Source organism: Antechinus flavipes, chromosome 4 (assembly GCF_016432865.1).
Source record: "Antechinus flavipes isolate AdamAnt ecotype Samford, QLD, Australia chromosome 4, AdamAnt_v2, whole genome shotgun sequence".
Classification (NCBI taxonomy): Eukaryota; Metazoa; Chordata; class Mammalia; order Dasyuromorphia; family Dasyuridae; genus Antechinus; species Antechinus flavipes.
Genome location: NC_067401.1, coordinates 9,550,700 through 9,567,415, shown reverse-complemented (window position 1 = coordinate 9,567,415; position 16,716 = coordinate 9,550,700). Strand labels below are relative to the sequence as shown.

At 49.8% G+C, this 16,716-nt stretch overlaps 1 protein-coding gene across 1 annotated transcript; it reads right to left on the bottom strand.

Moving 5' to 3' along the window:
* On the bottom strand, positions 1-15,982 carry C4H2orf72 (chromosome 4 C2orf72 homolog). The gene is made up of 4 exons (XM_051999497.1): positions 15,798-15,982; positions 15,157-15,632; positions 8,265-8,375; positions 1-5,089 (listed from the first exon to the last, which is right to left on the bottom strand). The coding sequence occupies exons 1-4, from the start codon at positions 15,980-15,982 to the stop codon at positions 4,998-5,000; spliced, it is 864 nt and encodes a 287-aa protein (XP_051855457.1). The 3' UTR covers positions 1-4,997.
* Positions 15,983-16,716: the final 734 nt, after the last annotated feature.

Here is a 16,716-nt window from a genome sequence, read left to right as displayed (position 1 = left end):
TAAGGTATTATCTAATTTTTATTAAATAAGTAGGTTCTTCCTTCATGTTGGAAAAAGTTAAACATTGATATATAAAAACCAGAAAATAAACCAGAAAACAATGGCACCAGAGCTTCCCAGAAGACCCTCGTCATCCCAGCCTGAGAACCACTGGGATGCTCTAGGAATGCTTCCCATTTTTAAAGATCTCCGAGATGGTCAACCTCAAAAAGGAAGCTCCTTCTGAGTTTAACAACCATCTCCTCGGGGTGGGGGTGGGGGGAATGGGTACAGCAACCTTGGCGAGTTTATTATTTTGGAAAAGACTCAAGGTCAGGAAGGTTGGGAGGAGGCCGTTGGCCTTCATGAGTCGGGGAGGTGAACAGACAAGAGCGATAGCTTGGTGCTCTGACGCCTGATACTATTAGTCGCCAAAGTCTCATGCTCCCCATTAGCCCTAAAAGGTCAGTGCTAATGAAAGTGTTACTACCTCTCTCCACCCTTTAATAAGATGAGGAATAGAAGCTCCAGAAAGTTCTAAGAGCAGCTGTGGCTCAGAAAGGGCAGAACCTAGACCCCATCTGGTATTCATTGCTGAGCCTCAGATCAGCAGGAGTCTGGGAGAGCTGGATTCTTATTCCCAGCCCAGTTTTCTGCCCGTAAGAGACACCCCATGAGCAGCCACGGATGGCGTAAATTTAAAATGGCTTCTTTTCACAGAAAATACTGGAAAGTATTGGGGAACTATGGGTATGGAATATTGTGGACATTGTCAGCCATGATCAATATCTCAGTTAGTTTTGTTCAACTTCCCCCCTCTCCACACACATACACATCTTTGTTAGAAGGGAAGGTTCGCTGGGGAAGGACGGGAGAAGTCTTATCTAGAAAGACTGATTTTGAAGAAGAACTTTAAAACAACAACAAAAAAAAGAGAGCAAGAGAGAGATTGGAGCAGACAAGTCTCCCCTACTCAAGACGTAGATCAAGAAAAAAGGACGGAAAGAGCTCCCTAGAAATATCTACCCACCACCACCTCCTGGGCAATCTCAGAGACACCAATCGTCCCCATTTTAAAATAAGATCCTGAAAACTCAGCCCCAAAGAAGAGCTGGATGATGCCATCCATTCATTTTTCATAGAGGTAGAAGACTATAGTGTGCAATTCCCTGTGAAATGTCAAACATTTGGTTATTTTTGCTGGATTTTTTGCCTTTTTTCCCCCTCTGATAAGGAATGGCTCTCGAGGAAGAACATATTAGGAAATAATAGGAATAGGGTCTACATATGATTTCACTGGTATAAGGAACAGCCAGACAAGGAGACGGTCCACCCTGAACTTGGTAAGTGGGTAGGTCAGCTCCCAATCTGCCTCTCATCTTAAAAAGTGTTGCCTGACCCAGGAAGTGATTTGTCCAGGGGCATGAAGCCTGTGTGGGTCAAAGGCAGCTCTTGAATCTTGGTTTCCCTGATTCTAAAGCCAGCTCTCAATCTACCGCGTTGCCTCGTTTCCCACGGGAAATGTAAAAGCAAAAGATCTCAGCCACAAAAACTGAACACACACCAAAATGCCGGGCTCGGTTTCACTCAAGCCGCTCTTGTGTGTGGAGAAATCGCTCGGTCCCCAAGCCAGTCCTGGCACATGCTCTTTCCCTTGAGACAGCTTTAAGAGATGGAAGTTGGTTTCAATTCATTTGCTGAATGGGAAACCCAGAGCATTGAAATGCCTTGGCAGAAGCTGCCCATCCTTCCATCAGACTGTGTCTCCTCAGAAAGCTGGATTTGGACTCTAGCCCGTTTCTCTTCCTTCTAAACTGGAGGGCAGGGCAGAGAGGAACGCTTCATTTCCCCGGGGAAATGGCTCTCTTGGCTTTTCACAAAAGGCCAGCTCCGATTCTTGGACACCGAGGAAAAAATTCTGTCACTCTGAACAATGGCTGAAAAGCCCAGATGATAGCTCCAACCCGGTTCCTGTTTCCAATTATCCCCAATCACTTATCTCCTCTTCAGTTAATCTGCTCCATGGGGAGCTTGACTCTCGGGCCCACCATTTCCAGATGATGGGCCATAGAATGGAAGGCTCCCTCCTCACAAGGCTGCAGAGTCATTCCCCTCCTGAGTTCTCAGTACAGCCCCATCTTGACTCTCACCTCCAGAACGCTCCCAGATGAGTTCCGTTATGCTCCAGAAGAATCTGGGAACTGGAGAGCTGAGATTACCTTCAGTCTCTTTTCTACAAAGCAGTCTAAGTAGAGCTGCTCCTTCAGGAAGTCATCACAGTCGTGATCATTAACCAAGCTTTCCCATGGAGAAGAGATGAGAAGATGTACCTCCCTCCTATCTTTTCAAGGTGGGGGCCAATGGAGGAAGAACATCGCATACACTATCGGACTTGATTTGATGGGCTGGTTTTGACAAATCTGCTTTATTTTTCTTTTCTATTTTGTTGTCATTGGAGTCTGACACACAGACTCCATCAGTTCTTTGGCTGATATAACCTCTCCACGTGGAAGGTATTTAGGGAACTTGTTTCCTGGAGAATTGTGATGATAGGAATGGGAAGTCTCTCGCAAGAGGGTTGGGCAGGTATAGACATCTTGCAACTGATTCCAGTGGCAAACTGAATGCAGAAAGGGAGGTTCCTGACCTGTTGCCATTGGCCACTTGCTCTTCATCATTTTTTTTGCTTTATTCAGAGGCTGCTTTGCTCACAGAGTCCATGCTATACAGAGAAAGACCTTGGGACCCCTCCAAAGCCATGGGACCCAACAAACAAACATCTATCTTTGGCTTTTTCATGTGCACTTTTCAAACTGGGATGTAGACAGCAGAGACTTCAACCATGGGAGTTTCAGAAAATTGGGAAACTGAGTCACACGAATCCAAGTTCAATTTTTCAGTCAGAATTGAAGAACAAGGAGAGGAATTGATCATTTTTAGAAGTAACTTTGGGTCCCAATAGACATGTGATGGAGAGAGCCATCTGCACCCAGAGAGAGGACTGTGGGGACTGAGTGTGGACCACAAAAGAGCATTTTCACCTTTTTGTTGTTTGCTTGCTTTTTGTTTTTTCTCATTTTTTTCCTCTTTTTGATCTGATTTTTCTCACGCAGTGTGATAATTGTGGAAATACATATAGAAGAATTGCACATATTTAACGTATATTGGATTATTTGCCATCTAGGGGAGGGGGGAGAGGGAAAGGAAGGGAGACAAATTTGGAACACAAGGTTTTGCAAGAGTGAATGTTGAAAACTATCTTTGCATATATTTTGAAAATCAAAAGCTATTAAAAAAAGAAATAGCTTTGGGGTTCTGAGACAAGGATCATTCAGCAGAGATAATGTCATTGGATATAAACCTGATGGTACCAGTATTATGTAGGAATTGATCTAATAAGGAGAAGATGCCAAAGGAGCTTTGGGGGAATGTTTGTACATTCTGTTCTGGCTATATCTTTGAAGTAAAAAGCCCCTTTGTAAAAGCTAAAAGATTTTAAGTGGTTTAATGGAAATAGGGCATTAGCCTTAGATCCCTACTAGTAGGGAAAAACAAAGCTGGTGGGGGCCCAACCCAAAGAGATAGAAAAGAAATATCTCAACCTCTCAGGAACTTGGAACTCTGAAGGGGAAAGGTCACTTGCCTGACTGGGAAATTCAGTCAGAAAGTCACCATAGAGGAGAGCGTCTGGGTAGGGAACAGAGTGGTGGGCTAGCCTCTGAAATGAGCGAGACGTAAAAACAAAAGATTCTCCGGATAGGGCCTCAGAGATCAAATCCAAACCCTCATTTTACAGAGGAGGAAGTTGAAGTTCAGAAAAATGAGGTGCCAAATATTTGTGGCAAAGTACAGCTTCGAATCAGCTATGCAGTATGGGGTTCGTACCAGGACTCTTTTTAAAAAACACATTTAGAAGCGTGTGCTATAGTCTTTTAGGAGTCTATTCAGTAAAAAAAAATGAATGAAATTACAGTGACTGCAATCAGGGAAAACACTTGTAGACCCTAAAAGGCCAGCAGGACCAGAAGAATTGCATAAGACATCTTATTAAATGGCTCAGGGCCCAAGAGCTCTGCCATGGGGACAGCTCCTGGTGCTGATCGATTCCATGACAATATTTTTTCTCGGTTAAGAGTGAGCTAGCAGGCTAAAGAAAATGACTGTGATAAAAAAAAAAAACAGAGGGCATCAATTAAACATTAAAACAACAACAACAACAAATTATGGATAGACTTGGCTTAAACTTCCAGTGCTTATAAGAATCTTTTTTTAACAGTATGTTTATTTATATTGTATTTATTTGTCCTCAAGGTATATTTATTGATCCTCAAGGATGCAATCTAGGAATGTCAGAGTTAGAAAAGACTTTTTAAGGTCATCTGGTCCATTCCTTTCACTCTACGAATAAGGCAACCGAGGCCTCTAGTTTTCTAGTTAGTGAGATAGGATCAGAGCCTTAAATTCTAGGCTAATGCTCTTTCCACTACATGATAGTGGAAAGGAGGAATGTGTACGACTGTGTACACACACCAAGCCCATCATGCATATTAACCAACATGGAGGATTGCTATAACACTGTAGATCTACAAAGTCCTAGGTTACCCTTCCCAAGGCAGGGACTTCACATGACACCACTATGAGGTGAGTGTGTCTTCTCAATTTACAGATTGGTAAACTGAGGCATAGAAAGATGAAGTAACAGCCTTGATCACAAAGTAAGATAGCTCTGGATTAGGAGCAGATCCCAGAGAGCCCATTTTTACCATCTGCTGCTCAGGCCAATGAGACGTATTTCCTCTTCGATCACCAGCCCAGTCTCACCGCATTAGTGGAAGGTATAGAGGTGACAGATAGCATCACCTTCCACTTGACATGGGGATAAGACTAGAGCATGGAACAGGGAAAGGCCCAGCTTCAGTCCTCAAGATGAGGCAGAAGCAGGAACAGAACCCAAGTGTCCTAGTCTCACTGGTGCTCACAACTTGTCAATCCAGGATCTGGGCGGTGGTCTAGGGCATTTAGGCTCCTATCCTTCCCTCGATGTCCTCACAGTGTCCATTGGGAGATAGAACTGTCAGTGCCAGCTCTTCTGAGGGGTTCTGGAAACCATCTATAGCAGAGAAAAAGGGAGGGGATTGGCCAGGAGGAAGAAAAAGAAAAGAGGATCAAACAGTAGACAATGGGCAAGTGACCCAGTGAGGAAGTTAGGAAGGATGTGAGGCCCAGCTGGATCTAGAAGTATCTGAACCTTGGGCATTTTGGGGGGAGAGGGGAGAAGGGTATTATTAATGAACTGAAAACAAGAGTTCTGTATAATCTTCAGTGGTATTTCAATAGATTGGGCATTCCTAAGGAATGGTCTGAGTGTCATGCCCTCGCTCAAGGGCTCTGGTCTTACAGACAGAGAAATCTTTCAACATTCGTCTGTCTTTCCTTCTTGGGCCCCTAGGAGAAAAGTGCGCAATGGCATCAAAATCAGTGAGATGCTAAGACATGAAGGGACTTCCATGCTACTTTAGAATGCACCCCCTGGACATCAAGAAGCCCGCCCAGACTCCCGGACTTCAAGAAGAAGGCAATGTGGCAACTAAGGTAGTCTTCACATTAAGGTCTTCAAAGGGGGTGGCTCCCTTTGTAAATCTTATGTCAGCAGGTAGGTCAGCTGGATTGTCGGGTATTATTAGGATTATCTTAAAGTCTTCTATCCAAACATCAGTTATTACTCTCTTGAAATACATCTATATGATAATGCTATATAAACATCACCTATTATTATCCCAAAGCATCACATGTATCAGGCATTATTATCTCCTGGCATGATATAAAGCTAGCTCTAAACATCATCTTTTTTTTAATTTAAATTTATTTTTTTAATAACTTTTTATTGACAGAGCCCATGCCAGGGTAATTTTTTACAGCATTATCCCTTGCACTCACTTCTGTTCCGATTTTTCCCCTCCCTCTCTCCACCCCCTCCCCCAGATGGCAAGCACTCTAAACATCATCTTAAAACTATATCAATGACAATTAGGAAGAAAGAAAAAAGAGAAGGGGAGGAGACAGAGACTCAGAGAGAGAGAGAATGGAAGAAAAGAAAGAACAGAAGGAAGGAAGGAAGGGAAAATGGAAGGGAGGGAGGAAGGGAAGAAGGAAGGGAGGGAGGAAGGAAGGAAGACAGGAAGGAAGAAAAGGAAAAAGGAAGAGATGGAGGGAGGGAGGGAAGGAGATGAAGGAAGGAAGGAAAGAAGGAAGGAAGGAAAAAAGAAAGGAAGGAAGAGAGGAAGGGAGGGAGGGAGGAAGGGAAGAAGGAAAAAAAGGAAGGAGGGAGGGAGGGGGGAAGGAAGGAAGAAAGGAAGGAAAGGAGGGAGGGAGACAGACAGGAAGGAAGGAAGGAAGGAAGGAAGGAAGAGAGGGAGGGAGGAAGGAAGGAAGAAAGGAAGGAAGAGAGGAAGGAAGGAGGGAGGGAGGAAGGAAGGAGTAAGAAAAGAAGGGAGGGAGTAAGGGAGGGAGGGAAGGAGAAAGAAAGGAAGGGATGGAGGAAGAGAGGGAGAGAGGGGGGAAAGAGAGAAAGGAAGGAAGGAAGGAAGGAAGGAAGGAAGGAAGGAAGGAAGGAAGGAAGGAAGGAAGGAAGGAAGGAAGGAAGGAAGGAAAAAAGGAGGGGGAAGGAAGGAAAGAAGGGAGGGAGGAAATGAAATGTGTGTGTTCGTGAGGTGGGGACAGAGCCTTTCCCTTGTGATGCTCAGGATCAAGGGACTCCCTTGATGAAATCTCAAAAGTTTCTCCTCTGTGTTCTGCACCTTGTCTGGGTGGTCTGGGCTTCTTTTGCTCTGAACTACTAAAAGACCTTGAGAAACTTGAGGAAGGAAACATGGAAGAATCTCAGAATGTCAAAGCTGGAAGAGATCTAACCCCACTTCTCATTTGAGAGATGAGTAAACTGAGGCCAGGAAAGGAAGGGACTTGTCCAAAGTCACACAGATGGTAAATGACCGTGTCAGGATTTGAATCTAGTTCTTCTACTCCAAGTCCAGTCCTCTTTTCACACTGTAAGAAGCAGGAATTCAGCTAGTCCAATTGTTTCATTTTGTAGAAGGGGAAAACTGAGAAGGGAAGGGAAACTGATTTGCCCAAGATGATTCAATAAATGTCAGAGCCTGAATTCAAGCCCATTTCTCAGATTCCAAAGCCAGTGATCTTTCCTGTGCCACATCTTTGTTTCCCACCCCCCACAGCACTTGGTGTTAAATCTCTCATCTACAGATGAGGAAACTGAGGTCCGGGGAAAGGAAATGATAGATCAAGAGCAGGAAGGGACTTCCAGTCTAACTTATATGAATAAGAACCTGTTCTCTCTAGACTATCCTCAATCTTTGGCACTTAGTCCCTGCTGGAAGACTGAGTGACGGTGAGCTCAGCACCAGGCAATCGGGTCTCTTTTGAATGGCTCTGATTACAAGGAAGCTTATTTTCCTTCCATGACGCCCACCTCAGCCCTTTGGCTTCTCGTACTTTCCTCTTGATTCTGGCTTTCCAAGTTTTTGAAGAAGATACCAAGAAACAGAGGAGAGATGAGGCACAGAGAAAAAAAGTGAGGGGTGTTCAGCCAGTTTGGAAGTTATACTTCTGATACTCTTGGGATCGAGTTCCATAGAAAGATGCCAAAAGAAAAGTTCTGAAAAAATGACTGAGTCAATGAATGAATGAATGAACTTAATCCAAGGCTAATAATAAAAGCAACATCATGCTTACTCCCAGAAAGGGCATGTCAATCAACTGCCCTAATAAGACAATATTTGTCAAGCATTTAGCGTGGTGCCTGGCAGACAGTAGGCATTTAATAAATGCTTATTTCCCTTTCTAAGGTTCCATTCAACACTCCCCGGACTCCCATTACCACCATTCCCCTGTATGCATTCTCTTCCGCTACTAAAATGTATACTCCTTAAGTCAAGAGTGGGTCTGGCTTTAATGTTTGTGCCCCCACTCCCCCAGGGCTGGGCACAATACCTGGCACAGTGGATTACTAATGAATATTTGGTGTTCAGTTATCCACTTATATTCAAAAAGAGACAGAGAAATGTCCAGAAAAGGAAACTGAGGTCTCTGCAGAGGTCAGAATAGAAACCACTGGGGGGAAGAGGTAGGCAATGTGGAGACAGAAAGGAGTTAGGCAGGAACCTAAAGTCCAGGGAGCCTGAAGCCAGATGGGTGGACCCCCTGGGGATGCCCCAGAGAAGGGAAGGCATTGTTCCCTCCAGATGCATCATGGGATGGATCACACTTACCCTCCTCTGGGCTGTCGGTGGGGCTGTTAGCCCGGCCCTTCCTCCTGCTCCACGATGACCAGGAAAGGCATCTTAGCAGCCTCTGGAATCCCAGCCTCTCTCGCATCCCCTCTGTTGGAAGACAGAACACACCAAGGGACGTGAGGTCACTTTTCTAACAACCTCCGTTATCTGGAGTCTGCCCAGAAAGGAGCCGATAAACAAAGGGCCTTGATGGTTAGATTGAAACTAGGGGGATTTGTCCAGAGCCTGAAGGAGGCAGCAGATTCAGAATTTGACCAGAAGCTCCAAGTCCGGGGCCAGTCAGTTGAATTCAACAGGAGGCCCCTGCAGTGAAGGAGCAGGGAGGTGCCCAGAGCTCCCCTTTGGGCTCCCCACTAGGCCCACCAGCCTTCTTCACACCCCCAAGCCTCGTAGCTCAAGCCCTCGGCTTCTCAGGGAAGCTCCTTTGGTCCACATGAGACAATCTGTACAGAGCTTAGCCCCTAATAGGCCACTCCTACCTGTGTGTTTCCTCCCAGCCTCTCTAGGAAGGAGTCTGTTCACTTAGAATATATTTATGATGCATTTTATTGGTGCCTCTGTATCCTGTATTTATCTCACAATCATTTTCAATTTTTTCCTCAATGCCGATGGAATCAAAGGAAAATGTGTCTGAGAGAAGCATTTGATGATCTCCCCGGTGTTCTGCCCTGGTCATCTGTGACCTTTCTGCCAAAGGTGGGATACAGGATTTCCTTCTTTCCTCCCCAAGGCTTTCCAGGATTTTCCTATGCTCAAAATCTTGTTTCCTTTAGAATTATTTTCATTCTATTGTTGCAATTACTGAGCAAACTGATTTCTTGATTCTATTTTTAACCTTAACATCAGTTCCTATCTATCTTCTTATATTTCTCTGAAATCTCCAGATTTCTCCCTTTAAAAATAAAAGGGCCTGGGAATTCATTGAATTCACCTTGAGGAATTCCCCCTCTCCAAATGTACCTTAATTCATATTCTGCATCTAACTGGATCAGGAGACATTTATTAAGCACCTACTATATACCAATCCCTTTTTCTAAGTCCTCAAGGAGTTCACATTCTAGTCGGTGGCGGGGGGAAGGGGAGAATTTATAAATAAATGTTCAGAAAAAATAAATAGGAAGTAACCTCCGAGGGAAAGCAATGGGAACAAGAAGGGAAGACGGGGGGGCATTTATGACAGACAACCAGTACGACAGGGAGCATAGATTTAGAAGATGGAGTGAGGAGGATGAGAAGCGGCTGAACAAAAAATGAAACATAAGAAGCCTGGGAAGGTAGGAAGGGGTCACATAGGGAAAACTTTAGCTTTATGTTTGATCCTGGAGGTAATAGGGAGCCACTGATGTTTACTGAGCCAGAGAGGGATATAGTTAGAGCTGTGTTTTAGGAAGATAGGCCATGGGGCAGGAGCATGAACTAAAATTCGCAGAGACTACAGGCAAGCCGACCTGATCCAGAGAGGTGGACTGCCATCCCTCCAGGTGGGAGGTGAGGAGGTCTGGATGACAAGAATGGAGAGAAAAGTACGCCTGAGTTATCCAAAGATCGAAACAAAATTTGGCAGCAGATCGGCTCCATGGGATGCGTGAGGGGTTACGGATGAGCAGGAGGCGAAGGCGATGGAGAGCCGTGGTGCTCAGCGACCCTGAGGGGTCACATCACAGACTAAGGCTTTGGGTCTTCCAGACTGTCCTCTATTCCCTATTTCGCGCCTTACTGTACAATACCACCCCATTGTTCACATAAAACAGCCATTTCTTTGCAGCCATAACCCAATCTGTGGGCACCCCCCTCATCCCCAGTTCTTTCAGCCTATAGCAGGTCTATCCTGTTTCTGTACTTCCTCGACATTATGACTGCCGGGTCAAAAAATATATAGACAGGGGCAGCTAGATGGTGCAGTGGATAGAACACCAGCCCTGAATTCAGGAGGATCTGAGTTCAAATCTGATCTCAGACACTTTGACACTTCCTAGCTGTGTGACCCTGGGCAAGTCACTTAACCCTAATTGCCTCAGCCAAAAAAAAAAAAATATATATATATATATATATATATATATATATATATATATATATATATATATATACAGCTTAAAGTCTATTTTCTCTCTATTCAAATGTAATTTTTACAAGGTTGGTTATTTCATTCCCCAGCTCACAGCAGATCAAAAGTGGTCAAGGTGATGGTTGTTACAGGAAGTGAGAGAACGATAACACCTGGACATAAAAACGCAAGGCTATCGCTTTATCTCCAGATGTCTGGTCTCAAGTCAGCTCAATTAATCGGCCAGCATTTATTAAGCCCCAACTGTATGCTAGCCACTGTCCTAGGTACTTACCCATGATAGAAAATCAAACAGCCCTTTCCTCAGGGATTCTTTAAGTTGATCAGAGGAAATGATAACTGGGAATGGATAACACTGGCCCCATTTATAGAGCACTTGAAAGATATTATCTCATTTCATCTTCATAGCAATCCCGGAGATAGGTGCTGTGATTGTTCCCATTTTACAGGTGAGGAAACTGAGGCAGACAGAGGTGAAGTGACTCAGTTATACTATTAAGGCCAGATTTGAACTCAGATTTCCCTGACTCCAGGCCCAGCACGCTATCTGTTGGGCCATCTGGCTGCTTATAACTCAGATGCCTGTTAAATATTTACTAAATTTTGTACAAAATCAGTGTCTGGGGGATCAGTCACTGGCAGTTGGAGAAATCAAGAAAAACCTAGTGTGGGCATAGCGTTCAAACTGAGCTTTGAGAGATATTATGGACCCTGGGAGGCAGAGGAGAGGGGGACGATGGGATAGAGGTGGGAGCTGGATTCTCATGCACTGGGGATAGCAAGCAAACTCATTTACCTGAATGGTAGAGTGTGTTAAGGGGAGCGCTAGGAAACAAATCTGGAGTCTGTGAGAGGCTATCCTAGAGGTAATCAGGAGCTACCCCGAATGGTGGAGGCTGCCATTTCACACTGCTAGAAGATGATCTGGTGAGCCCCTGATTTTAGGGGGGTTTCTGTTCTACTAATAAATCAGCAATCCTAAATCTGCCTCAGACTCCATAATCTAGGAACAACAATCTGTCTGATTCAGTCACATAGCCCCTGGCCTCCGGATAACCCACAGAACTGAGACTGAAGTGCACAGACTAGTCCTCAGATCGTTGCCGACTGTCACACAGAAGATCCGTCGGTCGGTGAGAACCGAACTCATTGCTGACTGACGGTCTGGTCAGTGATACTCTGCTCCACAAGAACCAAAGTCCAGAGACCCTCCTCCGACCCACGGGCTACACAATGAGCCTGTCAGTGACTGAAAGCTGGATAAATGGGTCTCCTTGCTTGTGTTGCTGCTAATTTCGTCTGGAAATTCAGCCAGTTTAATAACATTTGTCCTTTGGCTAAAGAAATAGATTCAATCCTGCAAGTTCTTTTGAGACACGTGGACACCGGTCTATGGCCCCAAGCTCTATCCACTGCGCCACCTAGCTGCCACTGGATTTTCTTTTTTCTTTTCTTTTCTTTTTCTTTTTTTTTTTCTTTTTCTTTTGTTTGTTTGTTTGTTTGTTTTGATTTTCTTTTTTAAGAGGAAGAGGGGATTAAAGTGGGTTCGACCTAGCAGAAAAAGGGGTAGATGTAGTAGAGAGCAGGGTTCGCAGTTAGGAGAACTAGGGCCGCAGACACATCGGCTACATTCCCCTTTCACCTCCTAGCCCTAAGCAGTTTCCTAAGAATTTAATTAACAAGTTTTATTTAGGGCTTACTAAGGGCTGGAAGTCCAGGTGTGGAGGCAAAAGGGAAATTCCGGCTGCCCTCAGGGGATTTCCATTCCACATTAGGGCTGGGGGGGGGGGGGGGGGAGTAAAGTACAGAGGCTCTTCTCTATTGTTAGAAGGCAATTCCCCACAATTATAATAATAATAGCTAACATTTATGGACTTTCTTAGACTTGTACTTAGATGCTTACAGGGTACTTTCAGTTTCCCAAAGGCCTCTACAATTATCTCATTTGATCTCAGAGTAGCCCCGGGGGGAGATGCTATTATGATCCATTTTACAGATGAAGGAACTTGTCCAGGATCACAGAGCTGGGACAAGTCTGAAGCCAGAAGTGAGGCCGAGTTTCCATGCTTGTGTTCTCCCTGGGGTGAGGATGCTCTCTGGGCTTCCATTCCAGTCATAAAAATCTCACAGGCCCCAGGCCAGCTTGCGAGGGCCCTTCCCCAGCTGCCATTTACTGACTCAGCGTTCTTTGGGTTCAGCCATTTACCCCCCACGGTTCTGAATCTGCCGAATTGGATTCTCACGGGGCCCTCATCATTTCCACCAGCAGAGAACGAGATGCTTTATCAAGCGCTTTGTGAAGGATGATTTCGCTGGATCATAGAGAATGAATATTGCGCCCCCCCTGGCGGGCTAAAGAGACCACCTGTCCTTCCCCATCCCAGAAAGCCGCCCCTGCTGCTGCTCAGTCACAGCCCCCTGTCTCCCAGAATCCCAGCCTGTCCCAGCCGCAAGGGATCTCAACCGCGCTAGTCCCACGGTGCCAGGGCAAGGCTCCCCGGTCCACCACAGGGCAAACGAGCCGGACAAGCGGGTGAAGTGCCAGTGCGGGCCGGCTCTCCGCGGGCTCCCGGTGCGCTCACAAAAGCTCAGAGCTGTGGGGTTTCCCTTGACCCCGAGGCCACAATTTCCCTCAGTCTGACAGGAGGCCCAGAGTAACAAAGCTAATCCTGGTCCCCTCTGTGGTTGGTCCAAGGTCCCTCCCATCATGAGCATGGGAGGAAGGCCTGGGATTGGGGTTTCCCTGGCTCCGGGGCCAGCGCCCTCACCATCAGCATCAGGTGCTCTAGGCCATCCTTGCCCTTTTTTTTTTTTTTTCTGGGCTAAAGTCGCCATCCTCTTCCGCTGATCCCTCATTGCATGGATGTGAACCTGCTTCTCCAGGCTCCCCGAGCCTCCCAAATCCCAGAGTAGGAAACCCATGCCCTATGGGCACTTTAGCATGGGGGAGGGGGCAGACCTCAACACTTCTTCAGCCTCAGAGCTGGCTCCGTGCCTCCCTGGTCCTCCTGTCTCCGGACGCCTTCCCTCTCCAGCTCCCTGAGTCCCAGACCATTGGAGCTGGAGGGAACCTCCCCCTCGCTTCATGCAGCCCCAGCCCTTCCACTTCCAAAGAAAATGGTTGATTCTAGAGCGTGTAAGAGCTTAGACCCAAGCGAGGAAGGATCTCGGAGGCCGTTTAGCCCAACTCCCTCCTCCTTATAGATGATGAGCAAACTAAGGTTAAATAAGGTGAAAGAGCTAGGAAGATAGATGGAGCTCAGCAAAGGAGTTCAGAGTCCGTCTATCTCAATTCTCTCATTTTACAAAGGAGGAAACTGAGGCTGGGAAAGGGGAAGGGCTCCGTCCAAGGTCACCCAGGCAGTAAATGGCTAGGCTGGATTTGAATTTAAGTCAACTGAGACTCATCTGCTGTATCATGCACAAAGGGACTCATTTCCCCCAACCATCCCTCAGTTGCTCTCATTTCAGCTCCTTTTCTCAGGAAATCAGGGGCCTCTGGGATACTTAGCTACAGGGGCCTCTGGGGGCTGTCCGAGCCCTCCCAGCGTCCCCTTCCATTCCCCGCAGTCCAGCCCGCATTTCTGAATCCCTGCTCTACTGGGCCAAACCCCTTGAGGAGCCGGGGACTGTCGCTGCTTTCCAGGGTTTTCCGCGGCAGAAGAGCCTGCCTGCGCCCTGAGCCTTTCGCCTCCAGTCCCCGGATCCCAGAGCGGCCCTCAGTGCCGGAGACGTCCCCCTCCTCCCGCATGCTCCAGGCCCCAGTCCCGCCACGTCTCCGGAATCAGGGAGCTCGGCAGCACCTTGGATAGAGCCCGTCTACTCCAGCCCCCGCACCGATAAGAGGGAGAAGGGGACAAACTAAGGGAGTTTAACCCCGACACACTGTGGTGAAGCCACGGCCGGAATCTGGGTCCAGGTACTCATGGGACCGGATCTCAAAGAGCATCTGATCCATCCGCCCCCTCATTTTACACAAGGGGAAACTGAGGCCCAGAGTTGGGAAAGGACGTGGCCAAGGTCACACCATAAATGACCGAGCAAAGGCAGGTTTCTCTCCACTCTCCCAACTTTCCATTTCCTGAACATCCCCTATCCCCTCACCCCCCACCTTCCTTCCCTCCCTCCCCGCAACCATACACACAAGTTCATTCTCAAACTGGCCGCTTGTCTCCTGGGTCGGGGCGGCAGCTTTTGCCGGTGGGAGGTAGAGTCAGCGAGTCACAGCCGCGAGGCCGCATCGCCCCAGACGCAGCCATTCCGGGAAAGGGCTCCAGCAGGGAATGGGGGGGCGGGGGAGGGAGAGAGGGAGAGAGCCACCATGGCCACTGGGCCAGAGGGTGGGGGCATAACTGGGCCTGGAGAGGGGGGAGATATTGGCCCATGGGGAGGGGGAGGCACTGGGCCACAGGGAGGGGGCGCTACTAGCATGGAGGGGGGGCGTCCGGAGCCCGACACTGTCCCCTCAGTACCAAAGGTCCAGTGCCCAGCGGCCCGAGACCCGCTGTAAATGTTGGAGCCCCGAACTTTAGCTCCCCAGGTTTTGAATCTCTCTAGGCCTCAGTTTCCCTTTCTGTCAAACAAGCTGGGGGGAATTCTAGGAGCTCTAAGACCCCTCCTCACACTCTAAGAGGGCTGGGTTAGAACCGGGTCCCGGCCACCGTCTCTCTAGCCGTGTGACCCTGGGCGAGTCCGCGGCTTCCGCCGGGCTAGCCCTCCGTTTCCTCCCCTGCAGAAGGAGGCTGCCGGCCAGGCTGGCCTCCGGGATCCTCCTGGCCCGCCCCTCCTCCCGGCCCCGCTGACCTGGCGGCCGCTGGCCGGCGGCTGCTCGCAGGGCCCGGCAGGCTGCGTTCTGCACGTCGGCGGCGCTGTCCGGGCGCGCGGGGCAGTAGCAGGCAGCCTGCACCGGGCCGCCCGCGTCCCGGCCGAATACGGAGCGCAGCAGCGCCTCCAGCAGGTGCATGGCCTCGGCTCCGCTTCCCTCCTCCGCGCCTTGGTTCTCGCCGCGGCCGTCGCCAGGCTCTTCCACCAGCACCCCGACCAGCGCTGCGCCGCCCCCTCCGCCGCAGTCCCCCGAGGGCCCCCAAGGCGGGGGCCGCCATCTAGGCCGCCAACGAGGCCGCCGCCGCCTCCGGGCGCGCACGTCCCGCAGGATCTCCCGCAGGCGCAGGCGCGGCTCCGGGGCCCGCAGGGAAGCTTCTCGGCACAGCACGAACACGAGTGGGGAGCAGATGGCTCGCTCCGGAGGCCCGCGGCCGGGAGCCCGCGCTGCGGCCGCCGCCTCCCGAGGGCCTCCGCGCTTGCCGCCCGCCTCCCAGTCCTCCGCCTCCTGCGGGCCTCCGGGCTTGCTGCCAGTCGCCCGCGCCTCCTCCTCTTCCTTCTCCTCCTCCTCCTCCTTCTCCTCCTTTTCCTCCTCTCCTGCTTCCTCCTCCTCCTCCTCTTCCTCCTCCTCCTCTTCCTCCCGCGGCTCCGGGAAGACGTGGCGGGCGAAGTCCCTCATGAGGCTGCGGCTCTGCTCCCGCTCCCAGAGCTCGGCCACCAGCAGCACCCGGCCGCGGCCCCCCGCGCCCTCCAGCAGGGCCTGCAGCAGGTCCCCGGGCCCGGCCGCCGCCGCCGCCCCCGGCTCCATGGCCCGCTCGCCCCGCGCCCGCCGCCCTGCGCCGCGTCTCTGGCCGCCGCCGCCGGCCCCTCCGCGGCCACCGCGCTGGCCCCTCCTCAGCCGGGCCCGGGGATGCCCGCCCCGGGACACGCCCCCGCACCAACCCCTCGCCCCCTCCCGAGCGGGGGCTCACGTGCCACCCCACTTTGCGGCCGTTCCCGGGGCCCCGCTCTGGAGGGGCGGGGGAGGGACCCGGCAGGCGGGGAAGCGGCCGTGCGAGGGCGTTGCTGGGGCCCCTCGCGCCTTCCTCCCCAGAGGCTCGCTCATTCATTCTCTCCATTTCCCCCAGAGAATCCCGGGAGAAAGCGAGGCACGTGCCTGGTCCGGGGTTCCCTCGAACCCAGCCAGAACTCCCTCCCGCCCCTGCAGGAGCACTCAGGGAGGCTCGGAGCCCCAAATCGCGGGCTAGGGACTCAGTCTTCCTGGATGACGCTGGACTAGCCAGCTCCTGCCCCGGCTCAGTTTCCTCATCTGTAAAATGAGAGCGCTGGAGAGCCAGCCTGCCGGGGGGGAGGAAAAGAAGGGGGGAAGGGGGACTCTGATCTGGCAGATGAGCCACTCTTGGGTCCCCAAGCCCTTCTGGGGGGGGGGAGGCCGAGCCTGAGGCATTTCCCATTAAGGGGAGGGGAACCCTCCCCAGCTGCCTCAGGACTAGGACGTCTGCCCCTCGGCCCAGTCCCCAAAGAGGTGCTGCTGTCTCCCAC